This window comes from Lotus japonicus, chromosome 2 (assembly GCF_012489685.1).
Source record: "Lotus japonicus ecotype B-129 chromosome 2, LjGifu_v1.2".
Classification (NCBI taxonomy): domain Eukaryota; kingdom Viridiplantae; phylum Streptophyta; class Magnoliopsida; order Fabales; family Fabaceae; genus Lotus; species Lotus japonicus.
The window spans coordinates 75127149-75147452 of record NC_080042.1 but is presented as its reverse complement, the minus strand read 5'-3'; the positions used below and the strand labels follow the sequence as shown (position 1 = coordinate 75147452).

At 33.9% G+C, this 20304-nt stretch overlaps 3 protein-coding genes and 1 long non-coding RNA gene across 8 annotated transcripts; all 4 read left to right on the top strand.

Annotated features, from left to right (window-relative positions):
* Positions 1 to 216: 216 nt before the first annotated feature.
* LOC130739574 (lysine histidine transporter-like 6) lies at positions 217 to 3845 on the top strand. The gene is made up of 8 exons (XM_057591900.1): positions 217 to 369; positions 488 to 633; positions 930 to 1313; positions 2332 to 2725; positions 2926 to 3031; positions 3156 to 3247; positions 3362 to 3430; positions 3522 to 3845. Exons 1-8 carry the CDS (start codon positions 328 to 330, stop codon positions 3618 to 3620), a joined length of 1332 nt encoding a protein of 443 aa, XP_057447883.1. The 5' UTR covers positions 217 to 327; the 3' UTR covers positions 3621 to 3845.
* A 741-nt stretch (positions 3846 to 4586) lies between these two features.
* Positions 4587 to 8120, top strand: LOC130739575 (ATP-dependent Clp protease adapter protein CLPS1, chloroplastic-like). Its single transcript, XM_057591901.1, has 3 exons — positions 4587 to 4743; positions 6969 to 7119; positions 7606 to 8120. The coding sequence occupies exons 1-3, from the start codon at positions 4686 to 4688 to the stop codon at positions 7865 to 7867; spliced, it is 471 nt and encodes a 156-aa protein (XP_057447884.1). The 5' UTR covers positions 4587 to 4685; the 3' UTR covers positions 7868 to 8120.
* A 1080-nt stretch (positions 8121 to 9200) lies between these two features.
* LOC130739573 (protein ASPARTIC PROTEASE IN GUARD CELL 1) lies at positions 9201 to 11200 on the top strand. The gene has a single exon (XM_057591899.1). The coding sequence runs from the start codon at positions 9441 to 9443 to the stop codon at positions 10971 to 10973; it is 1533 nt and encodes a 510-aa protein (XP_057447882.1). The 5' UTR covers positions 9201 to 9440; the 3' UTR covers positions 10974 to 11200.
* A 1213-nt stretch (positions 11201 to 12413) lies between these two features.
* LOC130739572 (uncharacterized) lies at positions 12414 to 16359 on the top strand. Of its 5 annotated transcripts, none has more exons than XR_009019894.1 (9): positions 12415 to 12615; positions 12946 to 12984; positions 13086 to 13158; positions 13739 to 13866; positions 13990 to 14048; positions 14133 to 14174; positions 14346 to 14394; positions 15886 to 16007; positions 16263 to 16359. It is a non-coding gene; the product is annotated as an uncharacterized LOC130739572 (long non-coding RNA). The 5 variants fall into 5 exon arrangements; XR_009019891.1 differs by having other exon boundaries at positions 16081 to 16359; XR_009019890.1 differs by having other exon boundaries at positions 12416 to 12615; positions 15886 to 16359.
* Positions 16360 to 20304: the final 3945 nt, after the last annotated feature.

The window sequence follows — 20304 nt, the reverse complement described above, 5'->3', positions numbered from 1 at the left end:
AGAATGATTAATTTTTAAATGTATTTTTTATTCAAATATAAATCTGATACATTTTTCCTTATCATATCCTGTCTTTATCATGTGCACCTCAAACACAGGATATGATAAGAGTCTATCTTGCTCTGCTCTTATCCCATCCTGTTGCTATCCTGTTCACATATCATATCCTATCATATTATATCCTGATCACCAAACGGGCCCTAAGTGTTTATGACAATTGTTTGCTTGACATATATGATACTTGTAGACTTGTAGTCCTCACAGGTCACAGCACACTTCTCTATAAATCCAAAACTCAAGGGAGCTTCTTGCCTTGCTCTGAATTGTATGTCAGTCAAAATGGTCTCAGCTTCTTCTCCCACTTCCAAGGTAATGGTTTCAATGCACTCTAGTTTATTTTACAGTATATCTTTAACAAACTCTTTGCTTTTCAAGTTTCTTCTTCTAAAATTATAAATTTTTGCTTTTCTTGCTCAACATTATGCAGAACTTGCAGGAAGTTCAGTCAGACCAAAAATGGGTGGACAATGGTTCACGAAATGCCAAATGGTGGTATTCAACTTTCCACACTGTGACAGCCATGATTGGTGCCGGTGTTCTGAGCTTGCCTTATGCCATGGCATATCTAGGATGGTAATTAAACTGCAAAACAATGGCCATCACTTTAAACTTTTAAACTCACCACAAAAGAAGTAACATGGATCCTCTGCAGCCATTTTCTCTGTTGCAAATTCTTGATCTTTGATTTTTACATTAAATGGTTCAAATTGATTCATTAAAATAAAAGTTAAATTGGTCAAAGGTTTAAAACACTTACCATTTTGCCGCAGAGACAGCAGAGAATCCAAATTCTAGAAGAAAAAAAATGTGACAAATTGTGCAACATTTAGCTGAAACTTTAACTTCTTTTTTTTAATTATTCTTTGCAGGGTACCAGGGACCTTGATGCTGTTGTTGTCTTGGTGCCTGACCTTGAACACAATGTGGCAAATGATCCAACTGCATGAGTGTGTTCCAGGGACCCGTTTTGATCGTTATATAGATCTTGGTAGACATGCTTTTGGCCCAAAACTTGGACCTTGGATTGTGCTTCCTCAACAATTAATTGTCCAAGTTGGGTGTAACATTGTCTACATGGTCACTGGAGGGAAGTGTTTGAAGAAGTTCATGGAGATTGCATGCACCAATTGCACACAGCTCAAGCAGTCTTACTGGATTCTGATCTTTGGTGCCATCCATTTCTTTCTGTCTCAGCTTCCCAATTTCAATTCTGTTGCTGGTGTTTCATTAGCAGCAGCTGTGATGTCATTAAGGTTCTTCTTCTTGGGATCCTCACTTGCATGTCCAAATTTTTCTTGAACTTTTAGATAAACATCATTGATTTTATTCATCAGTTTTTGGTATGCTTGCTTAGCAAGCTTGATATTTTACTATTTTAGATCCATGAAAAGTGATCCCTGGGGAAAATTATTATCTGGATTCTTCCCAAAGGAATCTATCCATGTGAAAACTGAAAAGCATAAAGACATGTCCCAAAAACCCCAAAATTTGATAGAAAGGGTAAATTCAGGTCGAAAGATAACAATCAATATACCCTTTTGGTTATTTGTGAACAAGCAGAGTCATGTGGCTTTTAAAGCTGCTGTTGGTAGACAAAATTGTACTTTCAGAAAAAAATCTTTACTTGAACCTAGGTTGAATTAATTAAAGTGAATCATGGTAGATATTTCATATGATAATTGGTGTGTGTTTGGTTTCATGTTTGGAAGTGTTAGAATCAAATCTCATTAACCAGAATCACTTTTTAGGTAATATAGGTGTTTGACAATCAATATTGGGAATTGATTTTTAAACCCAAAATCAGTTATAGAGAGTAGCTTTTTATGTGGGTTTACTCAGTCGTGAGATTTCGTAACTCATTTTCACAACATGACCTATAGATATCACTTTTCTCATCCAAACATAAATTACTTCACTTTCAAAATCTTTAACTCACTTATACCATCATTTTTTTTACCAAAATCAATTCTATCTATAATCAATTTTAAGAATGTCAATTCTAACAGGCACTCATTAGAGTTTACATAATATACAAGGCCTAACATAGTTTATACATATTTCCATATTATATTAAAATACAAATAATTCCAAATTATGCTACTTTGAAGGGCCTCAACAATGAGCCAGAGCCACCACTTCCCTTAATATCCAAAAGGTCATTTATTATTTGCTTTACCATTTTGGGATTAGTGCAAACAATAACATAATGTAAGGAATAGTGATTTATTACTTCAAATACATTACCTTACCCTTATTGTGCTTTGATTGCAGCTATTCAACTATAGCATGGGTGGCTTGCTTGGGAAAAGGCCGGGTTGACAATGTTAGCTATGCACATAAGGCAACAAGTGAAACTGATTTGATATTCAGAGTGTTCAATGCACTTGGTCAAATTTCATTTGCATTTGCTGGCCATGCAGTGGCCCTTGAAATTCAGGCTACAATTCCATCTACCCCTGAAAAACCTTCCAGAATACCAATGTGGAAAGGTGCTCTTGGTGCCTATTTCATCAATGCTATATGCTACTTCCCAGTTGCAATTATAGGATACTGGGCCTTTGGAAGAGATGTGGATGATAATGTGCTCATGGCACTTGAAAGACCTGCATGGCTTATTGCCTCAGCTAACTTGATGGTGTTCATTCACGTCGTTGGTAGCTACCAGGTATGTCTATATTTGGATTCTGGTTAGTACAGTGCAAACAGACGTTAACACTTGTTCCAAATTAAAAAAATTGAACTTTTCTTATAGATTAGGACGAAAACACACACTATGAATGAACACAAAATAAAATAAAGATTTGCTACCTTACATTATCTTATTCCTGTTTCTGACCTGATTCATGTGGAAAAAAAATTATTCAGGTTTATGCTATGCCTGTTTTTGACTTGATTGAGAGGATGATGATCAAAAAATTTAACTTCCGTTCGGGACTAGGACTCAGACTTGTTGCTAGATCTTCCTTTGTAGGTGAGATTTCCAAAACTATCTAGACAAATCACTGCAGAACAATTTTTTTTCTTTTTTCATAGTTGTTAAGAGCAGCTTGAAAAACCTTGAAGTAAGTAACCATAGCTTGTTAAAATTGTTGCAGCTTTTACACTAATAGTTGGGGTTACATTCCCTTTCTTCGGCGATCTTCTTGGTTTCTTTGGTGGATTTGGTTTTGCTCCCACTTCATATTTTGTAAGGCTCTCTTAACATCTCAATTCTATCTTGCTTATACTAAAATTGTCTAAATTTACAAGAATTTATTCAAAACCTTGAAGATCAATAATCTTGTGTATCAATTTGTTTCAGCTTCCTAGTATAATGTGGTTGATAATCAAGAAGCCAAAGAGGTTCAGCATCAACTGGTTCATTAATTGGGTAATGATTAATTCACTTTAGCAATTTTTCTTCTGAAATTAATGGAACAGTCTAATATACAGAGTTATTTCCTGGATGTGTGTTTTTCCAGGCTGCAATATATGTAGGAGTGTGCATTATGTTGGCTTCCACGATTGGTGGCTTCAGGAATATCATTGCTGATTCCTCAACTTATAGTTTCTACACCTAAACTGTATTATGTTATGCTAATGTATGGCACCTGCAGTTAATCAAGTTAATTAGGATGGACTCTCTGATAATCTAGTGTCCGTATTTGCTTTAGCAGCAAACCTTTTACTAGTCTTGCCACTGTCGAAGTTTTATTTTGTCCAATGGAGAAGTTAATGTATTGATAGAATTAGTTGTTTCATAATTATCTAATAACATGTTTGGATCGGTTTTCTTTTCGTCCGAATTAATTGTGAAAGTCAAAAACTACACTTTTCTAAATTAATTCTCAGTTTAAACTTTATAATCAATTATATAAAGATTTTCAATCATTCACGTGAATAAATGTATTAAGTTTGTGAGTAAAAAAAATTAAATGTCCTTTCTTTTTCTTAAAATTGATGCACATCTCTTCCTCTTAAATTTTGTTTTCATAAAGTGACAATTTTTCTTTTTTTTTTTTTGATAATTTAGAGGGTCCGAGACCCAAGTGACAATGTTTTTTAGTTATGATTCATTCATACTCATAACATTTTTCACTTCATTTCCAGTTAAAATGGTTGAGATCTAGGATGAACCAGCTTAATTAGTGGTCCCTGACTTAATAAAAAAATTCAAAGACAAAAGTGCCCTCAATAGATAGATTATTTCTGAAATCATCTTTAATCTCATTTTTCATCTTCTCCAACAACAACAATGAAACAACCATATGAGGTTTCTAGTGCAACGGAGAAAGATGGTGGTGGTTTCCGATGACAACCTTCTGGTGTCTATACGGGCTCCCCTCTTTCCGTGTGGCGGTTTTCCTATGTCATGATGCTCTTGTTTAGCTACTTTATTGTCTTTAAATTTCCATATGTAAAAAAAAATTAAAAACAAACTCTTTGATGCATATTCGAATTATGATAGTCTTATTGAGGTGATGTAAATGTAAAAAAATAAATTTTAATGCAAGTGAATAAATAAAAAAAACAAGTATATAGTAACTCATTATTATTATACATACAAAAAGAGGAGAGAAAGAAAATAGACAGAACGAAGCTGAAACAGAAGAAGAAGAAGAAGAAGACATCACCAACTCAGAAAGATGAAGAGTGCCATTTGTGGCAGAATGGGTCTCTCTCCCAACCACGTCTTCGCACCAGGTTTCTCCTTCACTTTCCTCCTCTCTTTTGATACCTCAACACTACTGCAGTTTAGGGAAAGTGATTCTCTTATAGGGTTTTCATTTTCTTGTTAATCCATCAACCCCACAAAAAAAGTTTCAATTTTTCGTTGAATTAGTTTGAATGTTTCAGCAATTAAAACTCAAAAGTAGTTCACAAGCTGCAATTCATTCATATTGGATAAAGTCACAATCTTTGGGAACTGGATGAAATCTGCTCCAATTTCTCCATTTACCTCATGTTTTACCTTTGCTGGAATTGCGTTTATGTAGTATATACTATATAGTACTCAATTGATCAGATTGATTATGAGTTTCCCTGTTTAACTTAAAGTGGTTCATTTCCAATAGTTGGTGACTAGGGTTATCTTAACACTGTTGAAATGGAAACATTAGAAATTAGAATAACTTTGCTTTCTAGTAATTTGGCAAAAAAATGAAGTTCATGTTGATGTTCCCGGGGGCGGGCTGTCCCATATATTATGTATATTTCCACCAGAAAAATAATGTATTAGGCATTTATGAATAATACATTACTACGTTGATTGATGTCCTCGACTCCTCGTATCAAGCTGATATTAATAAGTATACGTGGCTGATGCCTTTTGTTATGAGTAGGTTTGACTCGGATGAACCCTTTCAAGCAAAAGAGTAATGTTACTGGTTTATCCAAATTGATGGATAGGGAATATAGTAATGTTTTTAACATGATTTTTTTTTGTAATCTTCCATTTACAATGATGAATTGTTGGACAAAATACTTATGCTAGATTTTGTGGTAAATTATTTTGTCTTCATGTTTATTTATTCTTGTCGGCTAGTTGTTTTGTTTAGAATAAGTTTAACACTGAATGACACGAGACCCTTAGATCCATTTTTGTTAAAATCACGATTAGACTCATAAGATTGTGCGGTATACGATTTCTGGTGTGCTCTTCGGTCCTGCTCCTGCTTGAATGCAAAATGGTTGAATCATGTAGGATCACCATGCTCAAAGTGGACCGTAGTGCCTATGCAAGTTTGCACGCCGTGAACAACCCAGTACGGTTTGCGCAACCAGGTTGAAGAAAACCCTAAAATCCGTGTTCAAACAACCCTAAATAAATTCCTCAGCAGATCCTCATCACATAAATACTACTTGTTCTCCTATATTCTGCTCAATCATTTAGCTAGGTTTTGAGTATATTGAGGGATTAGTGGCAATCTTATGCAGTATTACAAAAACAGTGTGACCTTGTGTTATTGTTAAATCAGAACTTAGAGTGAATTAGATCATCAGAAGATAATAAAAAGCATTAGACTGGTTTGTGGTTTGTGGTTTGAGTATGTTAGAACGAAAGAGAAAGTGGTGTTGATTAAATAATGGATTTTGTGGATTGATCTTATTTGGTCTGGTTACAATGTGAATGTACTATCTACGTCTTTTTGGTTCATTTCTATGCTTTCTCTTATATGTTTATTTGATCATTTTCTGTAGGGAAAAATATATTCACACCCACTCGTTAATTCTAGTATCCTTCTTCAACATAATATTTCCAATGAACCCACGAACTACGAGCAATGCATCTATATGCCATTTCATCTGTTATTTAAACACTTGTTTTATCACACAATAATTATGCAATGACGAATACTGCTCTTTTTCACTAATTTGTGCATATGGGTCCCCATGATTCACATGAAAATAAAGATCTAGTACAGTATTTTTATGCATTCACTTCCATTTCTAAAGTATTAAATATGATGTTGAAATCGGGAGTTCAATTGCTTACCAGGCTTTCTGCCTTGCATACCAAATACTTGCAGCTCCTATACTGTTAAAGAAATAAATTCTTAGATCCAAATAAAAGGATTGCAACATTTTTCAAAATTTTAGAGCACATTTGGCAGATTTATAAGTATATGGCTTGTACCTGCATTTGTCCTTAAGTTTAAGGGGGTGTGTATGCTGCACAGTTTTCAAGTACCTATATTTTCATTCACTTTTGTGTGTTGCCTGCATTTGTTCTTTATTACACAACAACTTAGAAATTTTATTCCTAATAAGTGCTTACTAATTCTTATAAGTGGTACAATGCTTTTTCTTTTTCTGAATCATTTGCTTCAAAGTTATTGTGATTAGAAAATTTGTGTCCATGAAACCTTGTCTCATCAGTGCATATGGTCGAGTGCTTCAGGTATACTTATTGAAGATTTGCATTACAGGGGACAAATATTCTTTTTGTGTGGGACCATGTTCCAATGTTTGCATTCCCATGGCTGCATTAGCAACAGGACCTGGTAAAGGGGGAGGTCTGCTGGAAAAGCCAGTTATTGAGAAAGTCTCCCCTGGCCGTGAATCTGAATTTGATTTGAAGTAAGCTGAAGCTTTTGACTGTCGCAAAATTTGCATTACAACTTTGTTTTTCTAAATGTGATAATTCAGATATCCTCATTGCAATGTATAAACCATTGCCTATTAAGAAATTTTCCAATTTGCAATGGGAAATTAGTGAGAACTTTTCTAACGTGGTCTCTGTTTTTCTAAACGCTGTCAGCTTAAAATAGGTAAAAGTATCTTGTGGAATAAGGATGACAATAGTCCAAACCATTTTTTTCTCATCCCCTATTTCTTCAAATAAATTGGTTATTCATTTAGAAAAAATGGATTGAATGTTTGTGCCTTAACCTTCCTGATGAAAAGGAACTAGGAGATCCATTATAGTGATTTACATGCTGTGTTGTTCAGATATGCTGATTGGTTATTTTTCTGGGATACTATACAAATATTTAATTATTTCTGCCTTTGCTTAATAAAGTATAAAAAGAATATACTTGATCCTGGCATTTCTAAGATGTGCAGGAAATCGCGGAAATCATCACCTCCATATCGTGTAATATTACACAATGACAACTTCAATAAACGAGAATATGTTGTTCAAGTGCTGATGAAGGTCATCCCTGGAATGACTCTTGATAATGCAGTTAACATCATGCAAGAAGCACACCACAATGGATTGTCAGTGGTGATTATCTGTGCACAAGCTGATGCTGAAGATCATTGCATGCAACTAAGAGGCAATGGGTTACTCAGTTCAATTGAACCTGCAGGTGGTGGATGCTGATGCTATATTGAGAGATGGTAATTGAAATATTAGGTGTACATAAGCATTAAGCTCCCCTTGTGAAAGCTTAGAGAAACCAGAAAACAAAAAGACATTACTTGTGTAAGTAAAAACTTGTTAGTGTTATGATGGAGACAACAACCTATGATTAAGACATGTGGTAGTTGTGATTTTGAATAATGAATTGCACAACATATGAAACAAACTAATAGCCGTGATTTATGTCACAAACGTACAACTCCTTCCTTGTCAAGTGTTTTGTGAGTATAATAATCATGGGTTTTGAAAGTATATTCTTCAGCATAGCTGTTAATGCAGGTGCTGAATAATTGGTCTTTTGTTGTTTCGTATTGCTGGCAAAGAGAATAAAAGTTGTAATCAATCCATTGCCTTCCAATGTTGCATAATATGCATTGATGGCTCTTAACAATTGAACTTTCAATTTAAAGGTTCAAACAACCATTTTTAACTAATGTTGCATAATATGCATTGTAGGAACAAGCGCTTATTAACTAGCTATTTGAACAACTTATATTAAAGTAAGTCATTAGTTACACTTACATAAATACCATAAGATAAGCTCTTCATCATATTCTGTTTATGTATTGAGAGACCTCTTTGATTTAAGTGCTGCTTAGATGCCTTTACGCCTCTTAATTCATGCTCATAAAGGAGGGGAAAATACACAAAGTACTGCATCTGCTTGAAAAGAAAAAGTAATACATCTACAAGTCAACCGTTATTCTCATAGTTTTGTGGGACTTTCCTGCACAACGCATTCAGCAACCCCCAAAGCAAAATATTGAAGACCTTCCTACAAGATTTGAGATGGCATGATATTTATTTTTTGTTTGTTATTTTTTGTTTTGTTAATTACTGTAAAATTTTAATTTGATTAACTTTGAACTCTTTTAAACAAAAACATTGTCATAGCATTCTTACTTTCAAGATATTTTGCAAATATTTTAGTTATTAATAAAAAAAGTCATTGGCGCTTTACTTTAAAGACAAAACTAGAGAACAAAAACTCAAATCTCAAAAAGTAATTGCTTGGTGATGATAGCAGTTACATGACCTCAAAGATTTTGTCCCACGAATATGCAACATCGCGAGGTGCCTATGTAGTAAGTAGGTCCCAATCCCATGTAAGCAATGAAAAAACAATAATTTCAGCACAATTAAAAATTCAAATTGTGTTTCATAAGTTTCATTATATCAACAAATAATGTGAGATAATTGAAATCCTCCTATAAAGAAACTGAATAAAGGCCACGCTTATCCCAACAAGAGCACCTTTATCCAAGTCCTGCAATCAAGCACCGATAAAAGCTAGAAGCTCTCATCACAAGTCCCTTTCCACTTCCCCAAGAACCAAAGCACTCATCAAATGCAAGATTAAACAAAGATAGCTAGGCAGTGATTCTATTATTACAGAATCAAACATTATACTAATCATAAAATGCAAAGCTTATGTATGACACTATCAAATGTAAATAATGCTATGCTATGACAAAATGCCAAGCTTCCCCATATAATAACACACACAACACAAGCTTGACATGAATCACTGTAAATGCTTCTTGTTCCTATACTTTTGCAAATAAAAACCCCCCAAATCAACTTTCCCAGACTCATTCATTCTTTCACCAGTTTGGAAATGCAGCACACACCAATGACAACAAGAACAACACTCACTTCCCTCATTCTCTTCCTCTTCTGCATTTCCCCATTAACAACAACAGTCCACACTCGAACCACACCTCATACCCCCAAAACGACACTCCTCAACGTCGTTGCATCCATTCAACAAACACACAATGCCGTCACCTCAAACCGCCACCAAATACTGCAACAACCGCAGCAAACTGAATCACCCTCATCACTCTCCCTTCAACTCCATTCTCGAGTCTCCATTCAAAAACCCTCACACGACAACTACAAATCTCTCACCCTATCTCGACTCGACCGTGACTCAGCCCGAGTCACCGCCCTGCAAACTCGCCTGAATCTCGCCACCAACCGCATCTCTCAATCATTCAGCTCCGAGAAACTGAAAGCACCAATCGTCTCCGGAACTAGCCAGGGAAGCGGCGAGTACTTCCTTCGAGTCGGAATCGGAAAACCGCCGACTCCGGCATACGTGGTGGCCGACACCGGGAGTGACGTCAGCTGGATCCAATGCTCGCCGTGTTCTGACTGCTACGAACAATCCGACCCGGTTTTCAACCCGGCTTCTTCCACCTCCTACTCCCAGATCCACTGCGGAACGCCGCAGTGCAAGTCGCTGGACCTCTCCGAGTGCCGCAATGGAACGTGCCTCTACGAGGTTTCCTACGGCGATGGATCCTACACCGTCGGGGAGTTTGTTACAGAAACGGTTACTCTCGGGTCGAGTTCAATTGACAGTGTCGCCATAGGGTGTGGCCACCATAACGAAGGTTTGTTCGTCGGCGCCGCCGGGTTGCTCGGATTAGGCGGCGGGAAACTCTCTTTTCCGGCGCAGATAAACGCCACGTCGTTCTCCTACTGCCTCGTCGACCGTGACTCCGATTCGGCTTCCACGCTGGAGTTTGACTCAGCATTCCCGCGAAACACCGTCACCGCGCCGTTACGGCGGAATCCGGATCTGGACACGTTTTACTACCTTGGCCTGACCGGGCTCAGCGTCGGCGGTGAGGTTCTTCCGATTCCGGAGGCGAGTTTCGAGGTTGACGCTGTCGGTGAAGGAGGAATCATTGTGGATTCCGGCACGGCGGTGACTCGGTTGCGGAGCGAAGTGTACGACGAACTCCGGGACGCGTTTAAGAGGGGGGCGCGGGGGTTGCCGGCGGCGGAGGGTGTGTCGTTGTTTGACACGTGCTACGACTTGTCGTCGAAGACGAGCGTGGAGGTTCCGACGGTGGCGTTACATTTTCCCGATGGGAAGGAGTTACCGTTACCGGCGAAGAATTACCTGATACCGGTTGACTCGGTTGGGACGTTTTGTTTTGCTTTCGCGCCAACGACGTCGTCGCTGTCGATCATTGGGAACGTGCAGCAGCAGGGGACACGTGTCGGTTTCGATATTGCTAACTCTCTCGTTGGATTCTCTGCCAATAGTTGCTAGGAGTGAGTGGTAGATGTAGAACGGTAGGAATAGAATCTCGTGCTTATTTTCATTTAATTAAATGTTTATTTAACTTAATTTGAAATTATTTATTTTTATGCTTTTTTACCCTTGAAGTAAAGGGTTGAATGTTTGTAACCCTGAGTAATGTAAAGTTGGGCTAGTTTCTTAAATGTATCAGAAAAAATTTATTGGTCAGCTTCTACCTATGACGATTAATGTGCTAATGGTGAGATTAAAGATTAGTTTCACAATATGTAACCGGTTATCGGGATACAAAATGTAAAGTTGGATTAGCTGAATAGCTTTATGCAGTTGGGACAAAGAATATGAGATAAGATACGTTAGTAAATGGTAGCAAGGTTAGGGATATTAATGTGGTGATGGTGGATGAAAGGTTGGTGTGCTACTGACCTACTGTTACTAGTCACAACAAGAGTACAAGCTTAAGGATAAGATACACAGGCTCTAGCCAGTTCACGGATTCTCCATTTTTATGGACCAACCAAAACAGCTTCATTAATGACAGATATAAATGTGATGTGAGTGATATGGTAGTGGTACCATGCTTTGGGTTCCCGTGATCACTTGGATTGTCACTTGTTGTGAAAGGGACTTTCGATTGATGCTTCAAAGGTGTTTCAACTGCTCGTAATACGTTGGAGAGTTCTAGCACAATGGTGCTTTCTAAGTGATGACTCAATTGATGTAAGAATTCAGGGTTGTTAGTGCTATATTTAAAATGATCCTAAGAGACCATACAGATATGTAGACTAAATTATAGCATGTTAATTGTCATAGTGAAGAGATTGTGTATCTAACATGGTTGAAAAATCCATGAGAATGCCTTTTGTGTTTTTACTCGAGAGTGGAAGTGAAAAGCATCAGAGAGGGTGGAACGGCTCTCAAGGTCTAATAATAATACGTTTCAGAATAAACTCTCTAATAGGATAACAATTTATATATTACCGATTGAGACCATGTTTTTCATTAGGCAAAGTTAACTAACTTAACTCATAATAAGAAAATTAATAACAAGTCTCTGTTACAATACATGTAAAAGAATTAAATTAAGAATTCAGATAATTCCGTTAAAAAAGAATTCACATAATTGATATTAATAACTAAATAAATATATCATAATTAATTAATTGATAATGTTAATTCACATAATTAAAGGAGATGATTAATTATAAATAAATATAACAGTTAATTTTGAATAGATTAGTGTAAAAATATAGTATTATCAAATCTATCTATCTATCTATCTATAAACTATATAAAGGGAGAGTTTTTGCAGCCTTAGGGGTAATTTTGTCAATCAATAAATAATTTCAAAGCTTATGAAGCTTGACCATGGATAATTTGGTAAAAATGTCTTTTATTTCACTTGGATTGAATCTCAACTGTTTGATTCATAAGGATTTGAGTTTTTAATTGCATCAGTTTCACTCTTCCATTCCATCATCTGATACACGTTACAACTTTCTCACTTCTTCTTCCGTTCCTTTTCTCCTCCACCCAAACGATTTCTTCTTCCTCCTCATCCTCCACCTGAGAGACAACATGGTTGATTCTTACCCCATTACCAATGACTCAGTGAAGATTTCATCTCTCGCTACTGGAGGAGACGCACCTAATGGTAGCTCCTATTTCCTTCACCTGAATCTTGCTTTACGTGCTTCAGTTCGTGCACCCTCTAACATGGTCTCTTGCTGTGTGTTTTTAAATGAACTGATTAGAATTCAATTTTGATACCCACTTTTCCAATTCAAATTTCGAGACAATTTCTATAAAGTATTCGGCCATTTCAATTTGATATGTGCTCCACTTGATCGATCTGTCTTTGAGAAACATTTCAATGAAAACACCTACCAAATCAATACAACTGGAATTTAATAGTAAAATTAATCAATTTCTGTCCAAAGATACAATCTCTTCCTTTTTCTCATTGATTTCACTTTGTTGACAGACACCAAGCCCTAATTGGATCCGCTCTATTTCAACTCAAGTGGGAATGATCAATTTCCCTTCTTTTCTCGATATTTTTCTTAATGTTGTTTTTCTTCTTGGATTGTTCTGTTAGATTTATGGATCTATGAAATGTTGCAGTTCATAACCAGATGAAGAGTGTGAAGGATATCCAAAAAATCACCAAGGAATGAAATTGACATTATTGTTGTTGGTAAGAGCAGAAATCCTTCTCTCATTTGTTTCTATTGTTTGCAATTTCTCCTTGCATCAATTGATCCACTACTCCAGTGAGAAGGAGAGTTCTTTCATATTGGGGCCTTTTATTACCACTTGGATGTGCATGACCCCGAAAGAAGACAAAAGACCTCATCTTTTTCCAAATTCATGCTCCCTGCAGTTTACTGTTGGTCCCTTTTCTTTTGAATGACCTTCATTCATGCAAAATTTACTTTTAGCAAAGTGAAGGGCCTTCCTTGAGTGGTGTCGTGCAGATGAGTGTTAGTGTGAGTGAGAGGGGAAAAAATGAGTTCTTTACTGTCTTTTATTCTTCACACGGATCCTCTTTATAGTTTGCACCAACTTAGAAAACACTGGGCCACCCAAGTTTTTATTTATGATCTATAAGCAAACTTGAATTGTAGTCTCCCCCTTTCAGACTGTAGTGTTTTTTTTTATAAAATGTGATCTATGTACAAAGTCTACTTTTAGATATTTTCTTTATTAGTGGCTGTAATTGTAAATTTTGATTATGAATTGCAGCAAATTGTGTAACATGTCATTGATATTTGTAGGTATTTTTTAAGGGAGTTGTGTTGCTATTGTGGATTCAGGAACATCTTTTCTTGCCGATCCAATTTTACTTGCTTACATTATAGTGGTCAGTAGCGGTGTTTCTCAAATTTATCTAGACCATGCTGAGGTGATTTAGCTTTTCTTCCTTCTCTATGTGGCACTTTAGACATGGAGCACATTGCTCAAAGTGACTAATTTTAAGGCTAATACTGATTTTTATGTAACAACTTTGTTGTCTAATTATGACTAGAAGCATAGATGTGTCAAACAAGAATGATATATGCACCTGACATGTGCAAGCCTTTGAAGGTCTGATATAAACCTGGTGCTTTTTATTGTTATTATATAGTTTGCTTATTTAATTATGTTGGTTGACAAGCACATGTCTTGCAGAACACTAGCGGAGCTTTCTAAATTGGCTTATACCTTAATGAGGTGATTTGCCTTTTTTTTCCTTCTCTATTTGCCACTTTACTGCTCACCTTTGCTCAAAGTGACTAATTTTAAGGTTACATATTCATTTTTCTCACCTTTACCTTTGTTCTCCTTGCTTTTTCACTACTCTGTTCTTACACTATGTGTTGTTTTGTCGACTGTGTTCTGCAGGAATTCGGTCGCATAAGCTTTGTTCTTCTGTTGTGCCTTTTATTTTTTGGTGAGTAGAAAGACTTATTTCATTCTTTGGTCTACATAATCTATGAATCATTGATACATGTGTTTCCTTCATGTATTCATATTCATATAGGATACAAGTTCTGTTCAAGGATGTTAATTAGTTCCTTACTATACATGTATTCATATTTCCTTCATGTTAATTAGTTTTACTATTTCAACACACTTAAAAAGCCTTATTTAGTGTAACGATGGCACTGCCCAATTATTGTCCGGAAAGCTCATGTGGCCAGTGTTACAGTGTAAATTCGAGGCTCATAAATACATATATCTTAAATAATTAGGAGAATCGGCTTGGTTTTCTCTTCTACCGTTAAAAATAGTCCTGATATTTAATCATTTTTCGGCTTCTATTTTGAGCACTATTAAATCACTTAAACAAGAGTTACAGTTAGTAATAATGTTACTTTTAATTAGAAAATAAAGGTTTGACAGTTACAAGAAGTCAGGAACGAATGGTCATGAGTTATTATGCATTAAGGAGTATTAAGTGTGTTTAAGGGTCATCATTATTTGTTAGCTAACCACTAAACATTAGCTTTATGTCTATGAAGTATTTTTAATTGAGATGTTATATATTTATTGGTTAGGAAATACTATTTAATAAATTGAGTATCATGTCATGTAGCATATCCAAATCTTCCTTCTCATGTAGCACGTGCAAATTGAGGAAGTGATAAATTTTCTTCCTGGATTAAATTATGATTCATAAGGGAACATGAAGAACTTCATTTTTGTCTATGTGGCTGTTGGGCTAATGTTCCGCTCTATTTAGCACCAATTAGTTTGGATAGGCTGCTAAAAATGTTGATAGAAGAATGAGACTTGAAACACTTCTCACCACAGGTTGGAAGTAGAAGAAAGCGTTTATTGTTTTGATAACTAAAATCTGTTCTGTGAGCTATTCACCAAAAGAAACCAAAGAACCCTGCCATGTAATCTGCATCCTCTTATAATACAACCATTAGATAGACTAAACAAATATGTTACTGAGGATAAGTCTTATCACAACTTTCTAAATAGAAACTTGAGCCAATTTTTATAATTTGATTCTGAAAGTACCTCATTTGATAGATGAACAGTGTTCAAGCTGAAGAAGTCCAATAGGTTTTAATATTATAATATTAGGAGTAAGGTTGTTGATTCTATTAAAAGTTAAAACGTAACTCTTTTCAAGCTGCTATTACTGTTTTTTCTTGGTAACCTAAAGTTACTTATTGCCCTTTAGATGGCGTAGCTATGGATGATGTACTTTGTGAAAGCTCGAGACATATTAATGACCATGCTAATAATGAACCTGGAATGGCTTATCAGACTACTGGATTTTCTAGAAATATAAATAGCAATTCAAATCTGCCTCCTATTGATGATAACTTGGATAAGCATCAACGATTATCATTTTCCTGTCATTTTTGCTGCTTATCCAATTTTTGTTGTCATCTTTCTTTTAAGAATTATACTGAATCATTTGCAGATTTGGATTGCCTTTGGAATGAGCATCTGCAAGCTTCCCAAATGAATCTATAGGATACTCCTCCATTTTTCAAGGAGCTGCGTACTCGAGTACTGCTATGTACATGTTCTTCCCGCGTTAAGGTAATATTCTGAATTTTCAATATCAACAAATTTGTTTTTTTTTCCTTGAATTTTAATCGTTGTTCTGACGCAGTCTGAAGTAGCAGATCAGAGAGACTTGCGGGACATGCGATTTTAATACAAAACATGCTTTGTTCTAAAAGTTGTTTGATACTTGGATATTATGTATTAGAAATGTTTCACTTTTTTTAATTTGGCCTTTTTGAAGTCTCATCTTGATACTTACATATTCTTACAACTTTCTCTTATCTGTAGAGGGTGAGTTATTAATTGATTGAGGCATCCAGGAACAAAAATATTACTTTGACAATGACATGATATTCATCATTATATTAATCATGATTCTTGATCCTATTTTTTCTTCATGTTTTGGTTGAATGTAAGGTGGAAAAAAAGAGGATTAGTGTGAGGGAGATTAAAGCTTGCGTCATTTGTGATTAACTTTAAAATTTCCATCCATTGACCCTGAAACCTTTGCATGAAAAGAAAATGTTTCACAAAAGAAAATGTTTCACATTTTGCCTAGGTCGTTGGTAGAAAAAGAGCATAGCGCCAAGCGATGTTGAGTGGTTATGATAATTACGTGTATTTCGTTTCTCTAGAATAAGTTCTAAATCATTAATAAGAAAAGTTCGAGTTAATAATTTACATGTGTTTGATGAAATGTGAATTAATTGAAGTTTATATTTAGTTCTATAATTATTAATGACCGAAAAAGTAGACTATAACTAAGTTGAGGAGAACCTCAACAAAAAAGAAACTGAATTTCAAAAAAAAACAAAAAACAAAAAAGAAACTGACTTGAGGAAAATTGGTTTTATAGTGTTAGTTTCAAGTTTTTTGTTTTGTTAAAAGATATGAATTTAATTTCTATGCACTGTTTGTGTAAACTTTCTTTACACAAATATCCAATTGATTTCTGCCACATAGCAATTAAAGACTTAATTTAATTAAAATAAAAAGACACATAACTACTAATCCTACATGGTATACAATAATTAAATGACAGTGTAAAGATTTTTTACACCGTCAACGCATCAAAATTAAACTCAAAAGATAATCATATTTTTTAGTTAAATATTATTTTCTCAACTTTTAAGGTATTTTGAATGGCTTTTTACAAAAAAAAATGTTGCTATAGATGAAAGAGAAGAGAAATTGTCCCAAAATGATTATTCAAGTGGTAAGAGTTAGGAGACATATGGGTTGGTGGGGGAGATCCAGAGATCAATTTCTGGAGAAATATCTGTAAAAAATCATAATTTGACAAACAAAAACCTAAATCTTTTTTAGATAAATGCAAATCACTTTATTTTTTTTTATAAAAAAACTCTAAAAAATAATATCATCTTATTTTACAGTTACAAATTATGATTTAATTGTTAAACACAAAGGTACTCTTATTTAGATATTAAAATATAATTAATTTTGAATTGTGAATATGAAGGAACATTTACTGGGAAATTCTTACCCACTTAACGCAATCTCTGAGCTTTGAAAGATTAATCTCATGATTATCGATTGTTTGATACAACATATAATCCCTCTATCTTTGGTGTCATTAGATAAAAAATATGTTGCCTTTTGGAAAAGTTATTTTACTCATGCCAAGGAAAATATTTAACAAATTTTGTGTGGTTAAACAGTTAAAGTAATTTCTTTAATAATATTAAATTATTTAATAAATAAATATAGTAAAATATTTGAATAAAACTATAATATAGAAAATATCTTAATAAGAAAAATAAATTTAAAAGAGATGTACAATATTAAAATTGCTCATTTGTGTCAAACAAATGAGGAAAAACATAATTACCAGTTTTATTCTCAATTTAATTATGGGGATGAGAAAAAAATATATATATGATGATTACCAATGAATTTTATAAGCTAAAATGTATGTTACTTTGAGTCTTCAATTGTCCCCGAAAGTTAGCTTAAGTGGTAAGAGATAGAAGACATAAGGGTTGAATGGGATGAATGATGAATGGTTCAGAATTCGAAACTGGAGGATGAACTAATTTACTAACATTACTAACAACTAAAATTTGTATATAAAAAAAACCCTTTAAGTCTTCAACTTCTCAATAAACTAATAAATTTTTATATTAAAAAATGTAAATAATGCAAACATTTAGACAAACAAATAAAAAAACTTAAATAAATATAAAATTATTGTGCTTCTAAAAGAAATAAACACATTCATGGAAAAAAAACTTTCAAGTTTATTTTTTTGTATATCTAAAGTTTCTTTTTTTCTTTTTATTTTAAAATTTATTTTAATAAGCATAAAAAGTAATACATTTTAAAAAATTTAAGGCTATCCCACAAAAAATAATATCCCTGTTTGCATGGGTCAACAATGATGAAAACTCGTTGTCCAGAAAAAAACAATGATGAAAATCATAAATAAATTAATAATTTTGCTTCTACAAGACAAAACCAAACACATTCATGCCAAAAAAAAACTTCTGCCAAAAAAAAACTTCAAAACAATGTACCATTTATAAAAAAACACATTTAACACAAAACAAAACTTAAAAATTCACATTTATTATTCTAATACCAAAAATATCTTTTAGAAAATAACACATATGGTAAAAATACACATAATAAACAAAAATGAATATCCCCGTGCATCGCACGGGTCAAAAGTACTAGTGATACATATGTTAAGATGAAATCACACCGTTTGGATAAAATCTCACAATCTCACATGAACTCTTATTTTCACGTGAGACTTGAAATGTTAAGATGAAATCACCATCATGACACTACACTCCTGTATATTCATATTGCCTTCATATATAAACTAACTTATTTTATATGGATATACAACTTAATTGATGTTTGAATTTCTAAGTAGATGTGGAAATAAAAGAGTTCTCAATTGAAATTTACCAAAATTTAAATTGTTAATTAATGATAAATTATTAGCACAAAACATTAAATTATTTGTAAGTTAAGCTAAAGTTGTCTATCTATCTATCTATTTATCTATCTATCTATATTCTATATTCTATACTATATATAAAGAGAGAGTTTTTGCAATTTTGAGGGCAACTTTGTCATTCAATAATTATTACACAATAATCTAATTGTTTACCTGGGTATTTAAGTAAAAATACACATTATTTTATAAAGATGCAATCACAACCGTCCATTCCATTGCAACCTCTCGTCTTCCGTCAGTTTCTTCTATGCCTTGAGAACACTTTATGACTTAACAAGACGAGAACACTTTATGACTTTATATATGTTCTTCTTGGTTCAAAACCAATTCAAGAGGTATGTATTGAGTGATCAAATTTTGAGTCTTTCTTTTCTTTAAATTGTTTCTTTTTATCTGAGGTCAATTGTTGTTGCAGATCCACTCTATAACGCATTATTGCGGATATATTCATTTCCTCTTAATTTTTCTTGAAAAATTCAGTATATGGCTAGGATAAGCTTTTGTAAACATCCTCAAGGGGCTAGCCACACCTGACAAATTGGTTTCTAGCAGCCCAATTATTCATTCATATCACCATTTAACATTTGAATTGTCATTGGATAATATCTACGGGTATTTTTTGTAAGGTGGCATCCATTTCATTTTTTTGCTTTCTTTGTTCAATTGTGATGATTTTTTGTTTCCTTAGGTGTCATCCATACGTTTTATGTCAATTTTTAGTATTCTTTGTCCAATTGAGAATGATTGTTTCTCAACTTATTTCTTCTAAATGAATGAAAGTATTTGCTTTCGGAAAAAAATATGCATATAGATTTTAGACCTATATATGATGAAGGCATTTTTGTATAAAAAATGGATAAAAGGGAAAGAATTAATAATTCTCTATTTTAGAGGGACTAAAATCAATGAAAAATTAAATGGGGATCAAATTCAATAATTGACTATTTTAGGAGACAAAACCCATATTTAACCCAAAAATAAAGAATATACAATTAAAATAAAAATAAAAATAAAAATAAAATAAGTTTTAAAACTTCATTTCGGTTATATATCTATTGATTAACATATTTAAAAATAAAAATATAAACATCAAATTATTTTTTATATATTATACATTAAATCGTATTAGTTATGCAAAACTAGGAAAATTAAAAACCTTAAAGATTTAATTTAAATCACACTTCAAAGTTTATAATTATGGGATAAAAGCCTTTTCATTTCTACAATCTCAATGAGATGTAGACGTGGTTACGATTATATAGAAGTTATAAAATAAAATTACTATCGTTTTATTTTTTAGAAAGGAAAAAAATGTATTAATCACAGCTTTGAGAACAAAGCTTA